The sequence below is a fragment of the Rosa rugosa genome, chromosome 7 (assembly GCF_958449725.1).
Source record: "Rosa rugosa chromosome 7, drRosRugo1.1, whole genome shotgun sequence".
NCBI classification, from domain to species: domain Eukaryota; kingdom Viridiplantae; phylum Streptophyta; class Magnoliopsida; order Rosales; family Rosaceae; genus Rosa; species Rosa rugosa.
The window spans coordinates 22,847,626-22,873,864 of record NC_084826.1 but is presented as its reverse complement, the minus strand read 5'-3'; the positions used below and the strand labels follow the sequence as shown (position 1 = coordinate 22,873,864).

The window sequence follows — 26,239 nt, the reverse complement described above, 5'->3', positions numbered from 1 at the left end:
ACTCCAAACATACTAAAAAACTTAACTAAAAACTAAACTGGCACGAGATATTTATTACCAATCTTGAAAGATAAAAAGTGAAGATAAGTACACTTGTCACGTATATATAGGTCAAAAATCTTATCACATATCCTAAATTTATTTTCAAAACATAACAATATTTGTAGTTGACACGTGTCATGAAGATTGGGTGATTATCTTATAAAATCATAAATATTTTTTGTAAGATAAAGATATCTAAAAGTTGACAAGTGACAAATGAAAATTGGTTGATAATTTTATCAATTGTCATATATTTTTTTTTCTGGTGATAACAATATCTATGCTTACTTGGAGAGTGCAAATTTCACCCCCTTTATTATAATCCCACAAAACACCTCACATGCACATCATGTGATCAATTTTAACTGAGAAGTGATAGAAAATAAGCCGAGATATCAAGTTGATTTTTTAAAAAAGTTTAGGAACCATTTTGATCATTTTAAAAATTGAGTATCATTTTATCCGGTCCAAAAAATTTTTAATGATAAAAACTATTCTTTTTAATTATAAGTGATGCTCACTTGCAAGAGAATCTCAATGGTAGTTCAATTCTTTTTCTGTTAAAACACCAACTTTTAGAATATGTAAAATGATAACATTCTCAGTTAAAATTTCTTAGCTTACGATTATGACTATTCTGAATAATTTGAGAAAAGAAAAAAACAAAACCGCACCATTGCGCCGGAGTATACCTAGTATACAAGAAGACATCAATCAGAGTAATAATAAAATAGCTACAAATTGCTTACTAACTCGCAGCAGCATTTGGATTTAGACAAAAATCACCCACACAAGTTATAACACACCGAGCCAAACCTCCAGGCTCCAGCCCAAGTTTCCATTATTCTTCAAGCAACCTCCAGATTCTTTACATTGGAATCACCCATGTAACACTCACCAGACTACACCCCAAAGAAACTTTGCCTTCTTTCCCCAACCAAAGCCCTTGAAAGTTGAGCCTTTTCTTGTCAAGCATGAAACCCTTCCCCGGATGGAGAAAGCCACCAGACAATGGACCATCACATAATCAATACTCCGCTCTTCTCTCAGCATAAAATATGCCAGTCAGGAGATAAGCATACACGGGAGAGCTCCTTTGCAGCATATAAGTACAAAACCCCAAGTCAGAGACCCATGAGCAGTAATCCAAGTAAAACCTTGACTTTCTGACTAATACAGAACCACAATTTGAGCTTTATATACATCAATAATGTAAACCTTAGTATCCGATGATTGCCTGTCTTTAGATAACTTAAGCAAGTGCACCACTGCATTTTCCAACACAATCAATTCCCAAGTCGAAGGAATTTTTTCTTTACTATGGTAGCATAATCATAACTTGACTGTTCAGCCCTCGCCACGACTTCAATATCCGGCTTTCGTCTGTGTTTAGGATAACAGTAATGTCGTTCAGCAGGATGAGCAGGATCAGTAACAATTTTCTCCAAATTAACAGCAATCTCTGTCAAGAACTTGACCAGTTCACAATCACTTTTGCGTCCATGATATCCAAATATTTCCACTACCTTTAGGTAATCATGGGAGCATTTGGCAGCTTTTCTAAATTCTATTTCTCTTCGGCATGTTAAAGGGTACAACTGCATCAAAGGAAAAACTTAATGTACATGCAACAACCACCAAAAGTTCCATAAACTATAGCTAGCAAATACAATCACCAATAGCATACAAGTCTCTAGAGCAATAAAGGTGAAATAAATCCCTGTAATTACACACTATCAATATAATGAGAAACAGGCTGAACAGTCTAACCATGTATGGGAACATTGACACCCCTAAGTAACCTCCAAAAAACAGTCACAAATATTATAGACCCTGACAAAAATAAAAGAATCAACTTTATAGGAGGTATATGTCTAATGTTTGAAACTTATATTGTTTCATTTAAGTGGCACACTTGATTGTGGAATTAAACCTAAACAAATAACACAAATAAGGACAAGTCAAATATATGAAACAAATATATAAAAGTGGCATATATGATATATCAATGCCACGAGCGAGTCTCAAGGACTACTAATATCACCCAAAGTGCCTCAAAGATACCAAGTTTTACTATATCATCTATGAGATCAGAATACATACCTCCAGCACAAGGTTGTGCAAGCAAGGGGATGCCTTAATGAAAGAAGTTAAATGAAGAAGAATGCAATCATCATCTTCATAAAATCTTAATTCCAAATGCTTGAGATTTGTGAATATAGGAAATACAGGATTCCTCTTGTAGGGCTGACAACAAAACAAGGATTAAAGCACAATAATAACCCAACAAAAGGAAAGCAAAAACAGCTATAACAATCTCATGTACTAACCAGTATGACATCAATTAGTTTGAGAATCTCTAGTTGAGAGAGACAGCATGAGAGTTGGGTGAAGGCGACCAGTATGTAATCATTATTACAAGACTCACAAATTGATACCTCAACAAGGAGTGGTACATTTCTAACTATCAAGTGTATCTCATTTCCGTAATAAACAAAAGAAACAAGGTTTGTGTCACAGATCTCAATGCTCTCAAGTCTAGCACATCCTCGTATTTCTAAGTACTTCAATGCAATTGATGGACCAACAACTCTTAGACTAACCAAGCTCGGGGAATAACCTAGTGATAATCGTTCAAGAACTGGACAATTAGAAAACATGTACTCAAGAACTTGTCCATCCACATCAACACATTTCAAACTAAGCACTTTGAGGGACTTAAAGCCAATGCATGCACAAGGACTTAGCCTAGGAACATCAGAACAGATGTGCTTCCAAGCAGATTCTTTCACGATGCCTAAAAGTCTGTGGGGAAATGTATAAATTGGATACTCCAAACGGCGAGTAACACCATATTCTAATAAGTCTAACTCAAGCATTTCAACTCCTTTTGTCATTGCAAAATGAATCCATCCATCAATTGACCTTGAAAACGTGCTGTCCAAATCATAACAAACCCTGAACTGCTTCATTTTTCGGCCTGTATACTGGTTCAACACTGTATCCACCCAATCGACATACCAACGAATTGCCAACTCTTCCCGGGATGCAAAATTGGACAAATGCTTCTCAGCATCAAAGTTGAGAGTCATGGTATAATCCAACACAGACTTCCAGATATAACGCCATCGCCTAGAAAGGATACTCGTAGCCTGTGCTTCATCTAGTGGCAAGAAGGCAACTATATTCACAAGAATTTCATCTGGTAGGGCGCTGATTCGGTCCACCTTGTTGGACTCAGGCTTCTTAATCCTCTGTATCTTGCTCAAGTTGAAATTAATCTACAAATTGACCCAAAACGAAGAAAAAAAAAACAATGAGAAAGAACTAACAGTGTTAAAAATAAAAACTCAGAGAACAAAAATTACAGCTTTATACTAGAGAGACATCTGGGAAGGAACAAAGATGCAAACTTTATAGGTCGTCTTCTCCCTAATACTCTAAAATCATCAGACTTGTTCAATTTCGTGAAAGAAAGAAAAAAAAATCAAAAACAACAATGACAGCAGTTAGAAAACTAAATCGAGCCAAAGACACTATTTAGATACATAGGAAGGAAAAAGATGGAGCCTTTATACGACATTAGTGAAACAAAAAAGAGATGCAAGTTCTGAAAAATTTTACCTTGGCCGGAGAGGGTAGACAAGGCACCCGCACCCTTTTGTTTATAATTGAGTTTGACATTGGTCACTTTAATGTTAAGCTAAGCTAATCCCATTGACAGCTGATGCCCGAACTGGAAGAAACAAAGCTTGAGGTTTCTGGGTTTTGGAGTTAGATCTGAATTGTTGCTCTGTTCGAAAATGGTACACATGCGGGGCTGGCAGTTCTCAATTAAGGAAGAGATGTCGATCCCAGAAGCTAGTGGGCTTTTCATCTTGACCCATTTTACTTGGGCTCTTTATTAACAGTTGGCCCAAGTTTTGGCACGATCCACCTTCCACAACCGAACCGATTAAGATGTTTTCCGGTTTTAGTTTCAAATGACCCAAATCATGCCCCAGCAACCCCTCCTAGCTAGTATAGGAATAGTTTTCGCCGGTGGTTCATTTCTAAGGCTTAGTTTGGAATTGCTTTTGGAACCTGCTTTTGGTCCAAAAGTGTTTTTGGAGGAAAGTGAGGTTGTTTGGTAAACTTCAAAATTGTTGCTTTTGGGCGGAAGCGCTTCTCTGGGCAGCAGGAAATCAGAAGCTACTTTCAGTAGCTTTTGAAAATGGCTTTTACGGAACGCGGCTGAAAACACGGAAGATTTAATGAAGTTAAGCCAACTACCTATTTTATCCTCGTTCTTTTGTAATCGATCGAAATACAACAGAGCCAACAATAAGCATACATCCACAACCCATTCCATTTCTGCACCGAGCAAAACAGTCTCAATACACATGGAGTATGAGAATGAAATTTACCTTTACTGTGTTAATAACGATTATTGCTACTGTGTGTAGCTTCGAACACGATCACTGAACAGGATGTTTTCTAACTTCGAAGCCAACACCCTGCTACCCTCCAATTCCGCTCGGGTTTGCACTCCACTACATAGATTCTGAAATTGAGTGCTACCAAGCCCGGTTTCTTGCTCTAGGATGATCATCAACGTCGAAATCGAACCACGAAGCCCAGAAAACTGCCGTGCACAGTGAGCTCCGTCCGCACCGAAAACAACCAAAAATCCCATTCGATCATAACTCATGCGAAATCGAAAATTATGTGTACTATCGTTTAGAGCATGAAGAGAAGATCAATTTCTATACCTCAAGCATCGACAACGATGACCAGAGTCGCGGGAAATGTCGAAGAACGCCGGAAAAGCTTCAAGCTTCCAAGCTTCGAATCTCTCTCCAAGATCCTTGCATGGACGATCCATCACCGTAGACGTGTCAGCGCTGAGAAGAGGAGTCGAACGCCGGTGGTGCACCGCCAGGATATGGTCGGACGGAGGAGTTCCAGCCGGATCTCGTTTTCGGGTCATCGGGTCGCGTCGCGGGTCAGAGGCTCTAATCCCTTCCCGAGCCTTCTAGATCGATCTGATCTGGTCCATCCCCTTTTAAACAACATCTACGGCCAAGATCAGTCTGTGGAGAAAGTGAACGGCTTAGATCGCTCCACCTGATTTTCTATTTTCCTTTAATAATTTCTTTAATCCCCAAAACTTCCAAAATTCGTAAAAATTAGCTCGGGTATCCGAAAAATTCTCCAAAAATTCTCACGGACTCGTTGTGTCGTGTACGTTACTCTCAAACCCTTAAATCAAGAATTTCTCCCAGTGAAAATTTCTGAAAAATATTTCCGAGCACCATTAATAATTTTCGAGATCGTAAATAAATAATTATCAAATGATCTCAATTAAGCTCAATAAATTTTCCGGGGCTCACATGTCTTGTTCTATCGAAAGATTGGGTCTAGTGCATGTTGTGGGAGTTGTGGTTTCAGGGAAGAGACTGCTATTCATTGTTTGTGGGACTGTAAAGTAGCTACTGATGTGTGGAAAAATACTTTCTTGGTGGATGTCTGTAAAGTCTGGAAATAATGAAATTTCATGGAGCTTTTTAATCATGTTGCAACTGTGGCTAAAGATTGGGAGCTAGAATGGATTGCAGTGATTGCTTGGTTTTTATGGCAAAATAGAAATTGCAGAGTTCTTGGGAAGAATGTCTCACAAGCCCTTGAGTTAATTAACAAGGTTGCTTCTTGGTTTGATTTTAATAGTACAGTACAAAAAGGAGATGATGAGATGAGGAATGTGCCTAGTGTATTAACATGTATGACCATTTTGGTAATTATATTCAGCCAAAGCACTTTTGTCTTGCAACTTACCAAACACTTAGAAATTACTTTTTGTTCTCACAGCACTTTTAAAAACAGTTTACCAAACACTCAGCTGCTTCTTCTCACAGCAAGTTCGGAAGTGCTTCCTCTCACAGTAAGTTCGGAAGTGCTTTTTCTCACAGCACAGCAATCCCAAACTAAGCCTAAATCACTTAACACTTTGAAACACAAACGCCAATCGTCTTTCCATACTTATGAGAACTCCGGATGATTTCTTTAAAAGGTTAATTCTGGTGCTAGTTTCTTCAATTCAGAGCGAGCTATCTTGTTTCCCTTTATCTATTGATCTTTTACTCCTAGAGTTCCTCAGCAGCTGGCATGACACAGATGAAGAAGTGATCGATGTCCATGATTTTCTTATTAGGTCGTGGTTTAGGGCTAGTTTGGGATTGCTGTGACTTTAAAAAAAAAACTGTTGTTGCTGTGTTGTGAGAATAATCAGCTATGAATTAGAACAATTTCGTGTTTGGTAAATAATATTTTTAAAAGTGCTGTCAGTACATAAAACAACTGCAGAGTGTGTTTTGATCCACAGCAGCTTCTAAAAGCAACCTCTAGGCTGCTTCTAAAATATGCTGTCACTGACCTATAACTTTCAATGAAAGCTGTTTTTTATTTATTTACCAAACACAATAAAATCTAAAATTTTGAACAAAAACTGATTTTTTTTAAAGCGAAGCAATCCCAAACGGGGCCTTAGTGTCTTTTCTTTTTATTGGTAGAGTTTGAACATATAAGTTCATAGATTATATTCCTAATGATGGAACTCAATGTAACAGTTGAAGTCTACAAAGTTTGAACAGTTCTCTCCATATTAGTTTTTGCTTGCACAAATAGTCCATGGCCCAATAATATTTTAGAAAATTACATGCAAGTAACAGACCAAATTTAAAAAAAAATTAAAAAACAAAGAAAAAAAAACATAAAACTCATCTTATATTAGATTTATACAAATAAGGACACAAAGCCTAGGCCCAAGGAGAATTAAGTAGACCTAATCTCTGAGATTTCATGCGTAATTAAGAATTAATACAAGGTTTGACCAATAAGAATACTTCTAGTCAAGGAACCCATTAATTAATTTAGAACTTCCCGGTGTCAATTACTTTAATTTTAGGCTTCAACTGTAAAAAGGGTATAATGGATTGATTTACTAGCGATATGAGAGCTCTTCTCTTATCTCTCTACTGGCGGCGGCAAACCCTAGTTCTAGGGTTTTGCTCGTCGAGATCTGTTGCCTCCGATGTTTCCCCTCGTGATGCCTGTTTGTCGTCCTCCTTGAGGTCGTCTGTATCCTATGCTCAACCATTGGGTTGTGGCATCCGTTTCTTGTTGGACTGTCGCTCTAAACTATACAGCGGTGCTCGTGGGGAGTCTGCTCGGGATTCTTGCCAGAGGAGGTGCTTCTCCAAATCGAGTTTGTGGGTGAAAATCCGTCTGTGGGATCCTGGATCTAGTTCATCTCTTTCGCGAGGATGGAGAAGTGGGTGCGATAGGGACCTGGTAGGCCTGCTGGTGGCAGTAGGTGATGGTGGAGGTCGGGAAGACATCCGACCGCAGGGGCTGAAGAACTCTAGTTGGTATAGGGGTCCGATCCAAGTTGCAAGGTTGCTTGGGGACGGTGGTCTTCGGAGCGCCGTTTCCTTCCGGCGCACCTATGCTTCCTCTAGTGGCGACCGTTCTTTGCCCTCGTGCTCTGGTGTACTGGCAGCAGTGGTCGGGTGGTGCCGTCGAAGGGTTAGGGAATCCGATCGGAGTGGTCTGGGGGCCCATAGTATCTCTCTGTGGGCTTGGGCTTGGGCCTGTATGTTGGGCTTTGCAGGGTGTGTGTGGGCTTTCTCTAGGCCTACGCACTCTTGGGCTTGTTTTTGGGACCCAGGTGGTTGTTGTTGCTTAATCCGGGCTCTAGTTCAATTCTGGATTAGAGACTCGGTCTCATGGTTCTTGTTCTTGAGAGTTCGATTGCTAACGTCCAAGTTTTTGACACCCTTGGTCGCCTTCGTCCTCTCGGGAGCCTCACTTCACTCTCTTGAGGTGTATCTCCCAAGTTACGGTTACGATCCTGGTTACAGTTACTACTTCAGTTTCGCTGCTGAATTGATATATGCAGTGCAGTTCCTGACTTTTCGGCTTCTACTCATGTCCGAAAGGTATTTAGTCATACCCTGGTTACTTTCCAAAATTAGATGCACTTGTGCATCCTGTTATGTTTTATTGCTTTCTTTCGATGCGTTTGCATCGCTCCATGTACTCTTCAGTTTCACTTAATATAGTTTGTCGTCTTCCCTTCAAAAAAAAAAAAAAGAATTAATACAATTTTTCGTTAAAATTACTGTGATGCCATTGTCAAAAGATTATGACTTTTTTCTCAGCTACCTCTATTCATTGATTGAGACCCAAAGTTTTCTTTCTCTCACTCAACCATGTCTGGTCACAATCTCTTAGTCTATTCACTCCTCACCCCAATCAGTTTCAGGATTGGTCTCCGCCTCTGGGCTTCGTCAGAATTTCGTTTTCTGTATAAAAGATTCAAATATGAAAGATGATGGTGGGAATGTGGTGATGCTCATGCTCTTTACAACAGTGATGACTCCCATTATTCTTTACACCGATCGTCTTGGCTCCATTCACACCTCCTCCTCTTCCTCCTATTTAAGTTCACTTCTTCGATTGTTTTTTTTTTGTTGCTTCTTTCCTTTCCTTTTGTCTTGCTAAAGCCAATGTTTCTCTCAACAACCCGAGAAGAATTTGCTCAAGATGTTACTGCTTTCATAAGTTGCTCTGCATTCTCTGTGTCTAGATCTTTTTAAGTTATGCTTTCGTATGTTTAATTCAATCTTCAAAGAATGTCTCTATTAAGTCATCTTTTGTTAATAACTTATATGTAATTTGTTATATTTTTAAATATGCCAAAAGTCAGACATCTTTATCCAATGTTTCGAAGTCAATCAATATTGTTATTGCTCCTGCTCCTGCTACTGCAAATGAAGCTGCTACTGAACTAAGGACACGTTCAACAATAAAGAAGAAAAATAAGTTTGACGAAGAGCTCTGAGATTCTCTCTCTTAGCAACGTGTAAAAGAAAGAGATTTTTTTTTTCTTTGAGAAGTAACATAAAGGGATTATTCTCAAGAAAAAAAAAAAGTAACATAAAGGGATTAGAAGTCAAAAGAAGTAGTTAAGGGTAAAAAAGTAAATTAACTCATGACATGTGGTAAAAAGTAAATATATAAGTTATTGTCATTAAAAAAGTAAAAAAGTAAATATATAATGACAATAACTTATATATTTAATTCAATCTTTAAATGATGTATCGGTTAAGTTATCTTTTGTCAATAACTTATATGTAATTTGTTATATTTTTAAACGTGCCAAAAGTCAGACATCTTTATCCATTTTTCTTTTTGGTTGAGAAATATTGTCATTGACTTTTGGGGATCATTGTGATTGACTTCGAATTTCCTTGACATTTTCTTAAAATGAAGCTTAGATGAGATTCAAGCGAAGTTTCTTAGAATTCTAATCATCCATAATCATGAAAGTGAAAGAAGAAGCTTAAAAGATCAAGCAGGTTTCTGTGAACACTTATATAAGTTTTTGTTTATTGCATATATATCATGAATTGCAGACCTTCTAAAGAGATTCAATTCAACATGGTCAAGAACCCTACCAGCTCCATTTGTTCTCTCTTCTTGTTGTTATCCTTTTTAGTGGAGCTACGAGGCACTTAGAAGTTTTAGAAAAAAATATTTAGAATTTAAAATATATACCAAAATTTTAATAAAATATAATTAATTAGAATAAAATTACAGTAAGATTAATATTTTTCTTAAAATTACATTAGACAATTTTTCATTATGGAGACATAATTTATTTTTAAATTTTAAAACTATTAGGAAAAATTGTGTCAATGTTCTCAAAAAGAAAAAAGAAATTGGAAAATCTTCCCAACACGCATGGATCGGACCAGCTACAAAATCCATGCATATGTCTTGCCACTACACCAAGTTGGCTAGTAAAAACATTAAGAAACTCTAAACTACTTATTGACGTTTTCATATACATAAATTAAAAAAATATATAAAAGTGGATGGGGCATGAGACCTACTGGATCCCATCCACTTTTATATAAAAGTCAAACATTTGGGCTGAAAAGCTAGTGGTCGATCGATCCATTTAATTTGGGCTCATATTATTTGTTATTCGACAATTCATATTCTTGGAAACCCCCGATTCATTCATTTTAATCACATTCCTCAAAGTTCAAAAGGAAACGTCCTTCTTTTTTGGTCAATAATGATAATTCATTAGGCCGCTTGGGCAAGCGAAAGAAACTACAAGGAACAGAAGCTATGAGCAAGGGAAGAACAAGGCTACAACACAAAAATAGAGGAGGACACAGCCTCACAGCTAGTTACAAGGAGGCCCTGGGAGGCCATCACTTCTGAGAATGGAGACTAGCTAGAGAGGTTGGAGGGGCCTGTTGGCCCAATCCTGAGAGCGCAACCTCAATTTGGCAAGCCTGGCCGCTGCATCCGCAACACGGTTAACTTCACGAAGGATCCAGTTCCAATTGATCTCGGCAAACAAAGTTTTAGGTGAGAAATCTTGTTGATACTAGGGGATATTCTCCAGTTTGGGGAGCATGAAGAGTTGTTGAGGGCAGTTAGGTTCTTTGCAATCCCCTTCAACAATGATCTTCTGAAGTTTCATGTGTGCAGCGAGCTGGAGGCCTTTAACCACTGCCTCAACCTCCACTTCAATGGTCGAGTTATGACTCCCGTGGATGCTTGCACCAGCAATAGAGTGACCCTTGTGATTTCTGATAATAATTCCAATCCCACTGTGGTGACTTTCTTCATTCCATGCTCCGGGATTGGGGGGGGGGGGTTCCTGACCTAGTAACATCATGGTGATGTTTGGTCAGCAAGCTTGACATATTTGACCACTCACAAATGCTCCTTTGAATATTCTCAATGGTGATTAAGGGGTTTGGTTGGCCATGTTTCATCACAACCTCACATCTGTGTTTTCAGATTTCAGACTGGAGGTGTGGTCGTGTGGACATGCCGCGTGCGTCTGTGAGTCTTCCTTTGGAATGAAATTGCTTTGCTGTTTGATTATGTGGCTTGTTGAGTCTTCATTCTTTGATTATGCGTCTGTGAGTCTTCATTTATATTTTATATGCTTGGGCTTGCAGCTTGTTTGATTATCAATTATATGAAAGAGTCAAAAGATAGAAATGGTCGAACTGTCAAAGGGAATTGTGTTTTGGTCAATCACTAAATTGGATGACTATGTTTGGTCAATGGTAATTGGATAATTATGTTTAGTCCAATGAAATTGCTTTCTTCATCTAATCATCTGTTGTTTTGCATATTATTCTAATATTGATACATATATAATATTATAGATATTGATTTAAATGATGGATCACCGAAAACCCAAGCGATACAAAAATCTTTTGTCATGGTTTACAAATGATACTCCATCAAGTGGTAGTGGGAGTGAGATTAGGAGTGATAGTGGGAGTAGAAATGTGACGTCGAATTCTGTGAACGATGTACCTCTAAAAATAAAGGCGTGAGGATGAGCTTCCCACTGGGTTCCAAACCTAAAAAAAATAGAAGTTCGCAAAATTTTTATGTACTAAAAATTAGCCTAACCCATTTTTAGATCCTGGTTCCGCCACTGGGGGGAGAAGAGAGTCGCGACTGAGAGACTGAAGGAGAGAGAACCCGCGGTGGAGAGAGAGGCGCGGGCGATAGAATTGAGAATGTCAATTATAGAATTGAAATTACTGCAATAGCTGCACACCAATATCACAAAACCCAATTTTTTTTTTTCGATCTGAAAAATTGAAGAACATGAATCTTATATTGAAGTAAGAAAAACCAAGAAGAACTTACGAAAGAGAGAGAGAGAGAGATGGAGGTTGAAGACTAAAGTCAGTCTAGATCGACAGAGACAGCCCACTGAGAGTGTATCGACTGAGACTGAGAGAGAGGCTGAGAGGGTGAGGGGGACTGAGGGTGAGAGCTACAGTAAGTGAGAGAGAGGCTGAGAGCGATTTGGGAGGGAGAGTGACCTAAAATTTTAGCTAAGGGAGGGAACACAGGTTTTTCATAAAGGCTGCTAGGTTTTAAGTGGGAAAAAAATAAATGTAAATTAAATTTTGTTTGTTTTTTTTCCGTTTTTCAGACAACAGATATCCTTGTTCGTGTTGTCTGAAATCTCTCAAATTTACCAAAAGATCATGTGTTGGATGAGTAGAAGTGAGACGACAGGTTTAAAAAATCTGTTGTCTGACTAACTCAGACGACAGCAAAAACTCATGTGTCGTCTGATGACTGTCGTGTGATTGAGTTATTCTAGTAGTGTGTTCAACTATTTCTGACCTGCCATAAAGCAATCTTTTTTATTGTGTCTCTCCCTGCCAGCAGACTGTTCCAGATCCATGATGGTCTAGCAGCTTTCTTAGCTTTTAGGAAAGAGGTATTATCAAAATATCTGGCCTTCAAAACCTTACTCCAAAAGGACTCCGGGTTTTTAATCAAATGTCAGCATTGCTTTGCCAAGAGAGCCTTATTATACGTCAACAGCTCTTTAAAGCCTATACCCCCTCCGACTTACTTTTGCACAGAGAATCCCATGCCTTCCAGTGAATTGTTCCTTTGTTACCATTTGATCCCCACCAAAAATTAGCGATATCAGAATTTATTACAACCATTGCCACTGCTTTTATTAAGATTTCCCTGCCAACTTGGGATAAGACGTTTGCGTTCCATCCATCCAATTTCTGCTTGATCCTATCCCTGATATAGGTCAGCGCCTTCTTTTTGGAATTTCCCCAGTGGGTTGGAAGACCAAGGTATGTACCAGGCTCATTCGAAATAGCGATGTTGAGCACAACAGCAATTTCATATTGTGCTTTCGGAGGAGTGTTGGCAGAGAAGAAGATAGAGGATTTTTCATAGTTGACCGACTGTCCCAAGGCTACACAATAGGTATCAATGATTGAGCACAGGGTTTGGCAATTTGCCGTGGTGGCCTTCATGAAAAACAAGGCGTCATCAGCGAAGAATAAATGGGATAAGCCTAAACAGTTCCTGCTGAGTTTCAAACCTTGAAGAGTATTGGAGGATAAGGAAGTAGATAGGTTTCTTAATAGGACTTTCCCTATTATAAGGAACAAATAAGGAGACAGGGGGTCCCCTTGTCTAATTCCCCTTAAAGGAAAAACTTCCGGCCTTTCTTTCCATTAATCAACAAAGAAAAGGAAACTGTCGTCACCACATTCATTACCAAACTCACCCATTTAGAATCAAAACCAAACTTCAGTAGTGGTGCCTCCAAGAAGTCCCATTCAACCCGATCGTAGGCTTTATTCATATCCAATTTCAAGGCAAGCTCATGATCAGATTTTGAGTTCTTCAGCTTCAAGTAGTGATAAGCTTCATAAGCAAGGATGAGATTGTCTTGAATCTGTCTGCCTGGGATGAAGGCATTTTGGTGTTCTGAAATAATTAGGGGGAAAAATTGGCTTTATTCTATTGGCAAGAAGCTTGGATAGGATTTCGACAGAATTGTTGCAGAGACTAATGGGTCTAAATTGGTTTACAGATTCAGGAAGGGGGACTTTCAGGATCAAAACAATGTTTGTTTGGTTTAGGGTGTCAACAGAACAGTTCCCACTATAGAAACCAGAAACAGCTTGGTTTATGCTGTCCCGGAAAATCTCCCAAAATCTGCTATAGAAGGCCAGGGAAGCCATCCGGTCCGGAGGCCTTGAAATTGCCAAGTTGTTTAGTAGCAGTATGAATCTCTTCTAATAAGAAGGGTCTAGTAAGCTTTGAGTTTTGTTCAGAGGAAATCTGTGGGACGACACTGTTAAGAGTATTTCCCCAATTCCTTGGGCCAGAAGAAGAGTAAAGATTTCCAAAGAAACTAGTGAAAGCCTCACGGATCTGACCTTCCTCCGAAATCCAAATATCAGACTCAATACACATACTATTTATCCTGTTTCTCTGTCTTCTGTGAAGGGTGGATAAGTGAAAGAACCTTGTGTTCCGATCTCCTTCCAAAAGCCAGTTAATCCTCGAACTCTGCCTCCAGAAGCTCTCTTCCAGTTTCCAAGTAGTCTCCAGTTCAGCCACAATCTCCTTCTCTCTAGTTCTTGCCACAGGAGAAAACTCCCCGGATTGTATCTCACCCAATTCCCAATTCAGAGCATTGATCACGGCTCTATTGTTTGGGTATTTTCTCTTGCTCCACTGCAATAGGCTCCTCTTACAGGCTAACAAATTCGAGCCCCATAAACTGAAGGGATTAGTGTTGGGATTAGAAGACCAGTTCGTATTGATTATCTCCTCACACTCTGGGTCATCAGCCCAAGTTGCTTCGAACCTGAAGAGTTTAGGACCTATTTTCACTCGAGGGTGAGTATATAGGACTAGTGGACAATGATCCGAGCCAATTCTTGGCTCGTGGTGAGTGATGGAATCAGGCCAGGAGCTCAACCACACGGCGTTTCCAATAACTCTGTCTAATCTTTCACGAACAACTTCACCCGAATCTTCTCTCTTGTTTTCCCAAGTGAACTTGGGTCCCCTGAACTTCAAGTCAAAGAGAGCATTTTGATCCATAAAATTCTTCAGGTACCTAGTTCGATTCCAATGCCAAGGGACTCCCCCTTCTTTCTAGTCAATTGAGATCATTTCATTGAAATCACCAAGGCAAATCCAAGGAGTATCCGGAGGAGTTGATAAATAAGATAGAGACGACCAAAAGGCAATCTTATCCTCCTGGTAAGGAGGGCCGTAAAACCATGTAATTCTCACAGAAGTATTCAAATTTGTGAACTTAACAAAAGTATCTATAATGTTCTTATCTTTAAACAGTACCTTAACCTCCACTTCAGGACGCCACCACATAGCCAGTCCTCTTGCAAAATTGAGAGATGGGTCCATGGTGATGCCTTTATAGAATTTGAGTTGGCGACGAAGTTTGTTGATTCTGAAGCTTGATTGTTTGGTCTCACAAAGGAAAACCAGGGACGGGGAGTGGGAGCGGATGAGCTCCCCTAATTTCTGGATTGTCAAGGCTGGTCCCAAGCCACGACAGTTCCAGGAGAGGAGTTGACTCATGGCCTCTTTGTGGCTGTTGGCCAGCCACCACCGCCCTGGAGTGTGGATACTTCCTCCAGATCATGAGAAAAACCTTGAGTGTTAGCACTAATTTCTGATGAATCCTCCAGAATTTCAACTCTGATCTCTTGGACAGCTCCCAAGTTGAGTTCAGTGCTTGGGTATGTTCCAAAGGATCTCTTTTTTGTACCCAATCTGCTGCCATTCCTGCCCGAATTTGTCCCCGGAGACTGTGAGTCAGATCGTCCTCCTCTCCGTCCTCTGCCCCTGCCACGGGGGCAGTCTCTACCCCTAGATTGAGCAGCCATGTATGGAGCGGGGATTGGGATAAAAAGGTCACCACCTTCTTCATGAACAGTGCTCTGAGGCTGTTGGGATATGAGTTTGGTTTTGGCATGTTGGGGGCTTGGAGATGAGTTAGTTTGAGGGTGGAGTCTTTTAGTTGAGATTGGTAAAGAGGGTGGGGAGTTGAAAGTCAGCACTTGTGTTTGATAGTGGGATAGAAGAGCACCAGAAGTGAGATCGTTCTCAGCTATGTGGGTTGGAAGCACAGGTTGGGTTGGGCCTTTCCCCTTTGATAGTCCCGAGTCGTGTCATTGACCACGGGCCTGCCCGTGATGACAGCATGGCTATACTTTTGTTCAGAAAGAACGAGGGGCCTCGGGGGTCTTTGTGGGTAAGAGACTGGGAGCGAGTAGGGTATGGGCCTGTTGGAGTTTATGGGGTGGGTTGGGCTTGGGGAAATGATTTTCTTTGTCCATTCCACATGCGTTTTTGTAGTTGTGACAGCAAGCTTCCACTAGTTTGGACTAGGATATGGGTTTACCTTTACAGATGATGTAAGCGTTCCATGTGGGGCAGGAGGCAAAGAGGATCTTGGGCCTCGGAGTACCATGAGGGAATCTTGAGAATTTGAATTTTGGGGTGATGAGTCAACATCATCTGGCTCAATGATAAGAGGGAGAGTCACATCGCTGACCACCAGTGTTGACTCAGGTCTGACCTCATGGGGTTGTCTACTAGGGCTGTCATGTGACTCGAAAGGGGAGTTCGAACATGAACCCGTGACTCTATTGATTTTTGGTTTTCTCCGGTGAACCCTTGCTGACCGATCAAGCCAAGATTGGTGCTTCACAGGGATGGATCTCCTCTCCATCCAAGGGCCATACCAAATGTTCTCTGGTTCTCCACTCTTCTAGGTTGATAACCCTATAATTCTAGCACACATCAGGGTGATGCTCTAGCTTCCCACACTTATAACAGAAGTCACATAGACCTTCATACCCATAATCCACCCTAGTACTTGTATACTCATTAAGTGGGAACCAGAAGCCAGTGGGGAAGGGGTTTTCGGAATCCATGAGAACCTTAACTCTCAAGTAGCCACTGAGGGTAGCATCCACAACTTCATGGTTTTCAACTTCAAGAACAGTGCCAATCTCTGAGCCTATCAACGAAGGATTCTTGGTATTCATCTTCTCCCTTGTGAGGCCGGAGATCTGGATTCATCTTCTCCCTTGTGAGGCCGGAGATTTGGACCCAATACCAGACCTTGTGGAAGTGAATATCACTTAGGCATCGTTTGGTTCTCGGAAAGGAAAATAATTCCTTTGTCTTTCCCATAACAACTTTCCATTCCGATGTTTGGTGACGTAAGAAAAGTTATTAAAAAAGTTGTTAAAAATTTTGTAAATAATGTAATAAAATAATATGTTGTAAGGAAAGAAAGGGGAAAATGATTCCTTTGAGATTTGGAATGAACCACTTTCCCCCTTATTTTCCCTTCCCTCAGAAAACGATTTTCTTTCATTTTGCATCCCAAACGCAAGTTTCCTTTCCTGAATCTTCTTTTCCGCGAACCAAACGTGGCCTTATAGTGAGATTTGAGCCATTTAACCACGTTGAATCTCATGTTGTCTACATGCCAAGGACCACCTTCTAGAAGAGTAGAGGCAGCTTGGGGGGGGGGGGCAATCTTAATCGTACCGCGGTCCCTCCAGGAAGTTTTGAGGGATCCCTTTATGCCACCTATGTTTGGTACAACATCTGCAATGAGTGCTCCAAGAAGAGAGACACCATTCTCAATCTCGTCGAGGCAGCAAGTGTTTTCCAAACGGGAAGCAAGGTGATCATGATAAGACATGTTGAGCGAAGGGGAGCAGGACAAGAGACAGATTTGCTTCCCAAAGGGAAGAAAAAGTAGAAAAGCAGAGAAGGGCTACCACGTGTGGGTAGAGCTGTATAAACCTCCAACTAGGGAGAGTGGACAAACTACCACAAGTTTGGTGATTAACTGGGTAGAGCAGTTGATAAACAGTGGGCAATAGTAAAGGAATCTAAAAGGGGGGACAAGGAGAACAAGTGGGAGGGCTACGGGAGCAGGAAGATCTAAGGGATGAAGGGTTGGGTCAGTGGTGAGGTTTGGAAGAAGGTAAAGACTTTTAGAGAGAAGGAAGAGCTTCTCACTCTAGAAGGCATTTTTAATTGAGTTCTTATCCTTAAACGGAAACGTCCTTCTCTTCTGTTCTTTTCTGCCCGTGTGCGTTCACTTCACACCTTTTGATTCAAAACTGGGTCTGCAATTGTCGGTTCACATTCACTCTAAATTTTTCAGAATGGGATTGAAGTTACAAATGATTTTGGAGAGATGGAGAGCAGAAAAATTGCAGTTGGCAATGTACATCTGAGGTGAGTAATTTCTATAGCGGGTTCTATTTTCTTTTGCTTCAGTGTAGTGCCTTTTTCTGGTAAAAAATTAACATTACTTATTTCCGAGAGATGGAGAGCAGGAGAGGATTCGGGGTTTATTCCCTTCAGACTTGCCCACTAGTCAGAACAATTGCAGTTGGCGATCTAGAGCTAGTTGAGGTCAGTACTGTATTTTACATTGCCAGCTTGCTGAAATTTATTAGCTTGATTATTTTTCTTTATAATTTACGTTACTTTTGGCTTGAAATTGAATTTTTTGCTAATAGTACATCTTGAATTTCTCTTTCGCAGCCATGCAATTTCGTTATAACAAACTCTTCGTTAATGTAAGGCACATCTTCTTTCCATGGGATTTTACTTTCTACAAGTTACACTTTAGTTGTTTTCTTGTGATATGACAATGGAGAAGTAATATGTATTGTTGTTGGGTTCGTCTAGCAGATGAAAAAGCAATAGAGTAAATTATGGTCGTTTTCAAACGTTGTCCCTGAGTCGATTGCCAGAAGAAATCTGTTAGAGATCATGGTCCTAGTGCATAAGAGAGAAGCAGTAATAAACTTTCTTACAGGTTACGAGTTGAGAAATTCCATATACTTTGGTTATAAGGAATAACAGAACTACAGAAGTCTTCTGCTTCTAATTGTTGAAGCTTGTAAAATAGAATTGAAGTGTTCTGTAAATCTGTAGTCAGTTCCATAATGTTTTTGTTTATACATAAGATTTTACACATATTCCATGCCTTCATTAATATCCTAATATATCAGGTCAAACCTTCTATTTTTTTTTTTCTTGTTTCTAAACATTGTCAATTACATGTGTGGAGGGGAACATCATGTGTCATTGACTCTTCTCCTGTGAGACATTGTCATTGGCTTGATTTTATATATATTTAATGATTTTAATGCTTCCTGGAATTTTCGTTTTTCTAACGTAAAATTTACTCTACATTGAAGCTTCCAAGAGATTCAAACGAAGTTTGTTTGAATCACCACCACCCATAATCATTATATAAGTTCCTTCTTACTCATTGCCATCAATAGCGCACCTTCCAATAGATTGAAGCATGATCAAGTATCCTAACAGTTATAACCACTGCAAGTGGCTTAGTGGTTCTTGCCTAGTTGGGTGTGCTCCCCAACCTAGGTTCGAACCCCGAAGCTGTCAAAGTGGCGAGGCACTGTGCTGCAATGCACAGTTGGAGCATTTCACATGCGCCGAAGGGGTTTATCTTGGGCCTAGGAAGCCTTTGGGTTCCCCTTGACAAAGTCAAAAAAAAAGTATCCTAACAGTTATGTTTGTTCTCTTTTGTTCTTATTCCTTAGAATTTCCTTGGCCGTTGCACAAGACACAACTGTCCCAGTGAATGTGGGTGTGGTCCTCGATGTTGATTCATTGTTTGGAAAGATTGGGCTAAGCTGCATCAATATGGCCATCTCAGACTTCTATGCCTCTCATGCTTCTTACAAGACTAGGCTGCTTCTACACATAAGGGACTCCAAGGGAGATGTTGTTGTTGAAGCTGGTGAAGGTTCTCTCCATCTCTCTTTCCCTTTTTCCATATTTTGATTTCTTTTTTTGGAGCTTCAATATTTTGTTTTAGTTCCGCGCATATATGTTTGAATCATAATCAGTACGTTTTGTATATGATTGGTATTTTTTCTGTTAGATGTTTTTTTTTTTTTTTTTATGACATTTCTGTTAGATGTACGTTATATCTCATTGACTTTGATCCTTCATCTAGTTTGACACACTGCCCAAAGTTTGAGGCATGATTTATGTCTAGTTCAGCTCTTTGGTTCTCTGACTTTTGCTTTAGACTGTAGCCAGAGTCCGACTCTAGCTTGTTAACATCAATTAGAGTTCATCTTCAGAATAGTATTTCCTCATTTATAGCGTAATATACTGTTGAGAAGGAATAGTAATACCTTAAACAAATTGTATAATGCTCAGGGCTCTCGATTGAGCCGGAGCTTGACCTGAGCTCATAATGAAAAACTCTGTTCCCAAAACCTGAGACCTAAACCCAAGCCAGCCAGAAATGGATCCAAACCCAAGACAAGCAACTGAAAATATTGTTCTTTAGCAAGCTACTATGACATATTTTGAATTGCATGGGTTTTCTTTACTTTCTAAATTTCACCCTTGAAACAGCTGTAGACTTGATAAAGAATTTAGAAGTGCAAGCCATCATCATAGGGCCGGAATCATCAATGCAAGCAAAGTATGCAATGAATCTTGGAGATAAAGCTCAGGTGCCCATAATATCATTTTCAACAACAAGCTCTTCCATAACTTCTTTCCCAACTTCGTATTTTTTCCGAGTTGCACAGAATGACTCATCTCAAGTGAAAGTCATAAGATCCATCATCCAAAACTTTGGATGGAGTGAAGCAGTACCCATCTACGTTGATTATGAGTTTGGGGAGGGAGTAATACCTTATCTGACTAATGCTTTGCAAGAGGTAGATGTTCGTATCCCTTACTGGTGTGTCATTCCTTCAATGGCCAGTGATGACCAAATTGTTGCAAAGCCTTACCAGTTGATGACAATGCAAACAAGGGTATTCATAGTACACATGTTACCCTCTCTTGGCTCTCGGCTATTTGCAATCGCTAAGGAGATGGGTATGATGGGTGAAGGTTATGCTTGGATAACGACAGACAGGATGACAAACTTTTTTGGTTCCATAAAATCTTCTGTCACGGATAACATGCTAGGTGTGATGGGTTTGAAATCTTATGTTCCGAATACAGAAGAGCTTGAACATTTCAAACTTAGATGGCAAATGAAATTCCAAAAGGATAATCCGACAATCCTTAATGTTAAATTGGATGTTTTTGGATTGTGGGCTTATGATGCTGTTTGGGCATTGGCCATGGCAGTTGAAAAGGTTGGGGCTGCAAACTTCAATTTCCAAAAGTTGAACATTTCCGACCATTCCACTAATATTTTAGAAAGATTAGGTGTCTCACAAAGTGGTCCTGAACTAGTACAAGCACTTTCAAGTACAGTATTTAGAGGCCTTTCAGGAAACTTTAGTCTTCTTTATGGGCAACTGCGTTCAACAAATTTTCAGATAGTTAATGTAAATGGTAATGGAGAAAGAGAGATTGGATACTGGACACTCCAAGAGGGACTTGTAAGAAACTTAAATTCAACTAGCAGAAGCACAAACACAAGCAGATCCTCTTTTATGGATGCCAATGCGTTTGGACCAATTATTTGGCCTGGAGACACGATCACCATTCCCAAAGGTTGGGAGATTCCTAAACATGGGAATCGGATGAGAGTTCTAGTTCCGGTGAATCATGGGTTTCAAGAGTTCGTAAGTGTGAGACGTGCTCCTACTACCAGTACTGTCAGTGGATACTGCATAGAGGTATTTCATGCAGTGGTAGAAAGATTACCATATGAAGTTTCTTACGAGTTTTTCCCCTTTGAAAGGCCTAATGGTGACCCAGCTGGCAGCTATGATGATTTGATCTTTCAAGTTTTTCGTGGGGTATAACACTTATTTTTGCCAACTTTTCCTATATTATATCATCCTTGTTTTTATATTTCACATTTATTCTAGCAAGAGTTGCAAATTTCTACAATGAGAGGATGCCATTTTTACTTCACAGAAATTTGATGCTGCAGTGGGAGATCTATCAAATAGAGCAAACAGGTCCTTGTATGTTGACTTTACATTGCCTTACACTGATACTGGGATATCAATGATTTTGCCTGTCAAGCGCAGCAAAAGTAGTAAAAATGCATGGGTGTTCTTGAAGCCTTTGACCTGGGAGGTGTGGTTATTAAGTGTTTGTTTTTTTATATTCATGGGTTTTGTCGTCTGGGTTCTGGAGCATCGGATAAACAAAGACTTTCGCGGGCCTCTGCAAAACCAAATTGGCACAAGTTTGTGGTTCTCCTTCTATACCATGGTTTTCGCACAGAGTAAGTTCTCTCCAATCTATACTATACTAAATATTAATATAATCTAAATGCATAAGTTGGAATTTGGTACAACCTTTGAAGATGTTTGAAGTTTTTTCTTAAAGAAACTGTTCAAACGAAGCAGATATATTATAAGAGGGTGAAATTGTAAAATACAACAAACAGCAAAATTTTAAAATCCTTTTGTTTATGCTGAGTTAGTTATGTTATATTTGGCCATTCTAATTTTATTTGAAGAAGCCTATTGACGCCGTAGAAGTAGGTTTCCAGAATGCTAGTATATCATTAACTTTGAAGTGGTGATAATTATCATTTTTATAATTAATAATTATTATTTTTTGTAACAGGGGATCAACTAGTGAGCAACTTAGCTAGGTTTGTAGTGATCGTGTGGTGCTTTGTTGTCCTCGTACTGACTCAAAGTTATACCGCCAGTTTATCATCACTTTTAACAGTTCAACAGCTGCAACCAACGGATGTAAGCCTTCTCCTGAAAAATGGTGACATTGTTGGCTTACAAGAAGATTCTTTTGTCCAGGGGATTTTGGAACAAGTAGGATTTTATCCAGACAAGCTTAGGACCTATAATTCCATAGAAAGGTTGCATGAACTGTTCGAACAAGGGAGTATATCTGCTGCATTTGATGAAGCCCCTTATATGAAGGTTTTTGTTTCAACTTATTGCTCAAAATATACCGTGGTTGAGACGGCATTTTCTAAAACTGACAATGGTTTTTCCTTTGTAAGTTTACTCATTATTTCTCTGCTCTTGCTTTGATACTCATTTACATATATCCTATTATGATCTTATTCCTTCTATATAGGGCCCTTCTAGGATATATATGGATTTCATGTTCTTTGAATTTGAATTTTGATCCGCAGGTCTTCCGAAAGGGTTCGCATCTCACACGTGATTTCTCAAGAGTGATCACTGATCTGCAAAAGGAAGATCAAATTAGAACAATCGGGGACAAGTGGTTCGGGAAGCAAGCAATTTGTATGGGCCCCAACATCACGGGCTCTTCCAACAGGCCTCTTACTCTTAGCCTTGATAGCTTCTGGGGCCTCTTCCTGATTGCTTGGCTTTCTTCATCATTAGCTGTCCTCATATTTGTAGCTATGTTCCTCTATCAGCATCGGCACATTTTGATATGCTCTGATCCAAACATCTCATTTTGGAGAAGAATTTGCATCCTACTCCAGATGTACGACCAAGAGGACATCAATTCCCATACTATTACGCGTGGCAGGCTGCAAGAAAGTGTTCATAGTCTGGGTGCAGTGGAATCCTCAGCAAGCTCCCCCAGGCCATTATCCAGTCACTCAAGCCAGACTGCATCAAACATTATTGTTTTGGAAATGCAGGAAACATTGTCTACTAGGCTCGATGATCTGAATCCTAATGGTCAAACAACTCAAGAGATTGCCTAGGAATTTCTATACTAGTCATTATGGTTAAGTAGTGTTTTTCTGTTTGTTTTGCTTGGCTGTTGCCTCCTTTGTTTCAAAAAAATAAAAGGTACTAAAATTGTAATTATTTACTGCGTGGGAGCGAGTAAGAAGATTTTGTTAATTGGCCAAAATTATTTCACTTATCCCAACAACATATTATAATTTCGAGTATATCATTTTGGCTAGCAGTTCAAAATGATTTTGGTCCATTCCAATTGTCAGCATTTCACAATTGATGTTTACTCAAGCTAGGTAACACTCATATCAAGAGTTGTAGATCTTGATATGTGGCTCCGAATGAGCTACTATCATGTTACCAAATTTGAAATATTGTCGCACTAAGCTGTGTCTCCAATATGGTTGGGGAAGATTTTTTTTTCTATCTCATATATATTGTATCAAATTTTTACAGTAAATTGAGGCATATAATGTCATGAACTAGAAGTTCATTGAACCAAATACACTATTGTGGCATAACACATTACGTCATCTTTCTTCTGCCATGTTGCATGGAATCGTGCACTTACAAGTTTTGATGACTGCTAACCTTACGGACAAGTAAATTGTTTATTTACCTCATATTTGCGAGTTGTCACTTTAATAAGAGGATTCTACTACCATGAGGGGGAGAAAGATTGTTCCTAAAGAATGACATGAATTGGTGTGAGATATTTATCCACCATGTCATTTTTATTTTGAGAAATATCTAACCTAGTGATTTATAAAAGAAAGTGACAAAATTATATGCTAAATACAAAGGCATCTACTTGGGTTAAAGTCCATGAGACCAACCATATAAACGCAAACAATGTAGACTCCATTTGATTTGTGGGATGCAAGTGTATCCAACATGGTTCTCCTAAAGAGAATGTCATTAAACAATATCACAGCTCCTAATATGGCTACACATACAAAGGGTGTAAGTACGCCATTAGGAAATGAGACATGAGATTTATAGAGACATGAGATAATGAATATCTTCCCTTATCCGAATGACAATTTTCTATAAATATAGTGTTACATATAACTTTTATATTGACGAGAGATTTATGGCACGTTGTCATCATATATTATGAAGATCTTAAAGACACATTGCTAAAAGCAAAATTTCAAAAGTAAAGTGTCATTATATGCATATTGCTTATCAAACCCTTAAGGGATTCAAATGCAAGTCCATGAATGATTGAAAGAGCCTGATGCTCACTCATGGAATCAAACAGTCTAAAGCTAGCTCATAAGTATTCATTCTGTTATAGTTAACGCGACCTAAATTGCCTCAGTGAGTACTATGATAAGACTATGAAATTGAATTCGAATTACGATTATAATGTTGCAACATATTCTATCTTTCGCGAAGTTATGAATTACTTAGAGCTCCTGAAGAGCTTATATGAAACGTATCAATACACAACAAAGATATTGATGTATATGGCTAGGTATGCCATGATGATTTTTCAAAGTTTTAAACTATACGAAGTTGAATGTGTCAATTTCTTTATATTGTTTAGCTATTACTGAGTGTATGAATTTGAGCATATGAGATTTTTCTAACCTTATTATATGAGGTAAGACTTAATGAAAATTATCTAGCTTTGTTGGTATTGCTTTAATGTTACAGGTATGAAAATTCGTGATGAGCCCCTATATGCAAAGCACACATGGTCTCACTCTAGTGATACTACATACATATATTTTACCACATATATGTTTGAAGGTTGCAACAATCACGGGGAGATTCTCATCAGGGGGAGCATCCAGAAGCATGCTACCTAGGACATATGCACGTTGTGCTCTTTTTGTCCTTCGACTAATGTTATTTTTGTCTCATTGAGTTTTTGTTACCTGGCAAGGTTTTTAACGAGGCAACAATAAGTGCGTCCAATACTATCATTCATTAGTAGACATCCAAGGGGGAGTGTTGTAAATATTATTATCTATGTGGTTGTCCACGTAAATACTCATTAGTTATATACTTTGATGTAAACCCTACCTCTATATAAATGAGGCTAATGAGACTGAATGAGAACACTTCTACTTCCTCCTAACTATTCTCTCTTTATCTTCTCTCTACTTTTTTTTTTTTGAAAGAAATGTGGATTTCATTAACGCATGCCAAGATGGCCATTACATATCCTTCTGCTGCCTTCGACTAGACAGATCAAGAAGTTGTAGTAAGAGAACTACTGTGATACATAGAAAAAGACCACATATATTTGAACTAATTGCTCACTTATTTAAAGTGAGCCTATAAACTATGGAGAATAGTAAGACATAGTAAATAGGCCCCTACCACACCTATCTATATTTTTTCCTTGCCCTTCAAGGTAGGGCTAGGAGATTTTGTCGAACACAAAAGTTGTCTGATCCATAGAGAGATTGGGCCTAATAGCACAATGAAGTGGGCCCCACAGCTGCCCAAACTCTTAAAGATTCGAATGGATTTGTTAAGGAATAGCCCGAGCCCATCACCCTCTTCTTGCATCTTCCTTTTCTGGCCCACAGCAGCAGCCTTAAGCACGGGCCCAACAGTGTGCCCTAGCCCATTTGGGCCCAAACCCAATCTCACTAAGGCAGTAGCCTCTCTGCTACAGCCACCACCATCTCCGTCGCAGGGAGTCACCCAGCCACCTGGACCACCGCTCGAGACCAACGTAGCCTTTAGAGAACACCACCGGGCCATCATCATCAGAATCACCGAGAACTGGGCTCGAGTATGAGCCAAAAAACAGTCCTGCCCTATTGATTTGGACACCCATATCCATCGGCAAGTCACCGGCCATTTTGACCACGTCTGCAGCGGCGCCCAAGCTCCATTCAACATCTATATATTCCAGATCTGTAACCTCTGCGTTGCACCTTCGCTCAACACCCTTTGTCATCTGCGTCTCAAGCAACGACGATAACGCCATTGAAGACATAGAGAGAGATTGGGAGGTCTTTAGCAGCCAGACTGCTTCGCCGCCGCCCCTACCATTGCCAGGGAGATCAGACCACCACTTCAGGATTTCCTCGAGCAGAAATTTGCTCTTCCAAGAAGGATTATTCCCATCACCCGCAAAGGTATGTAACAGAGATCGGACCCAAAAAATTTGGGCTTAGAAGTCGGTCGGAACCGTTGTATGC

At 39.6% G+C, this 26,239-nt stretch overlaps 3 protein-coding genes across 3 annotated transcripts; 1 reads left to right on the top strand and 2 right to left on the bottom strand.

Moving 5' to 3' along the window:
- Positions 1 to 1,179: 1,179 nt before the first annotated feature.
- LOC133720734 (putative FBD-associated F-box protein At5g56700) lies at positions 1,180 to 3,879 on the bottom strand. Its single transcript, XM_062147191.1, has 4 exons — positions 3,667 to 3,879; positions 2,373 to 3,323; positions 2,146 to 2,289; positions 1,180 to 1,640 (listed from the first exon to the last, which is right to left on the bottom strand). Exons 1-4 carry the CDS (start codon positions 3,724 to 3,726, stop codon positions 1,329 to 1,331), a joined length of 1,467 nt encoding a protein of 488 aa, XP_062003175.1. The 5' UTR covers positions 3,727 to 3,879; the 3' UTR covers positions 1,180 to 1,328.
- Positions 3,880 to 12,482: 8,603 nt separating this feature from the next.
- Positions 12,483 to 14,514, bottom strand: LOC133723064 (uncharacterized). Its single transcript, XM_062149897.1, has 3 exons — positions 13,668 to 14,514; positions 13,184 to 13,386; positions 12,483 to 12,920 (listed from the first exon to the last, which is right to left on the bottom strand). Exons 1-3 carry the CDS (start codon positions 14,512 to 14,514, stop codon positions 12,483 to 12,485), a joined length of 1,488 nt encoding a protein of 495 aa, XP_062005881.1.
- Positions 14,515 to 18,815: 4,301 nt separating this feature from the next.
- Positions 18,816 to 23,095, top strand: LOC133723063 (glutamate receptor 2.8-like). The gene is made up of 5 exons (XM_062149896.1): positions 18,816 to 19,252; positions 19,876 to 21,227; positions 21,349 to 21,664; positions 22,012 to 22,406; positions 22,547 to 23,095. The coding sequence occupies exons 1-5, from the start codon at positions 19,150 to 19,152 to the stop codon at positions 23,093 to 23,095; spliced, it is 2,715 nt and encodes a 904-aa protein (XP_062005880.1). The 5' UTR covers positions 18,816 to 19,149.
- Positions 23,096 to 26,239: the final 3,144 nt, after the last annotated feature.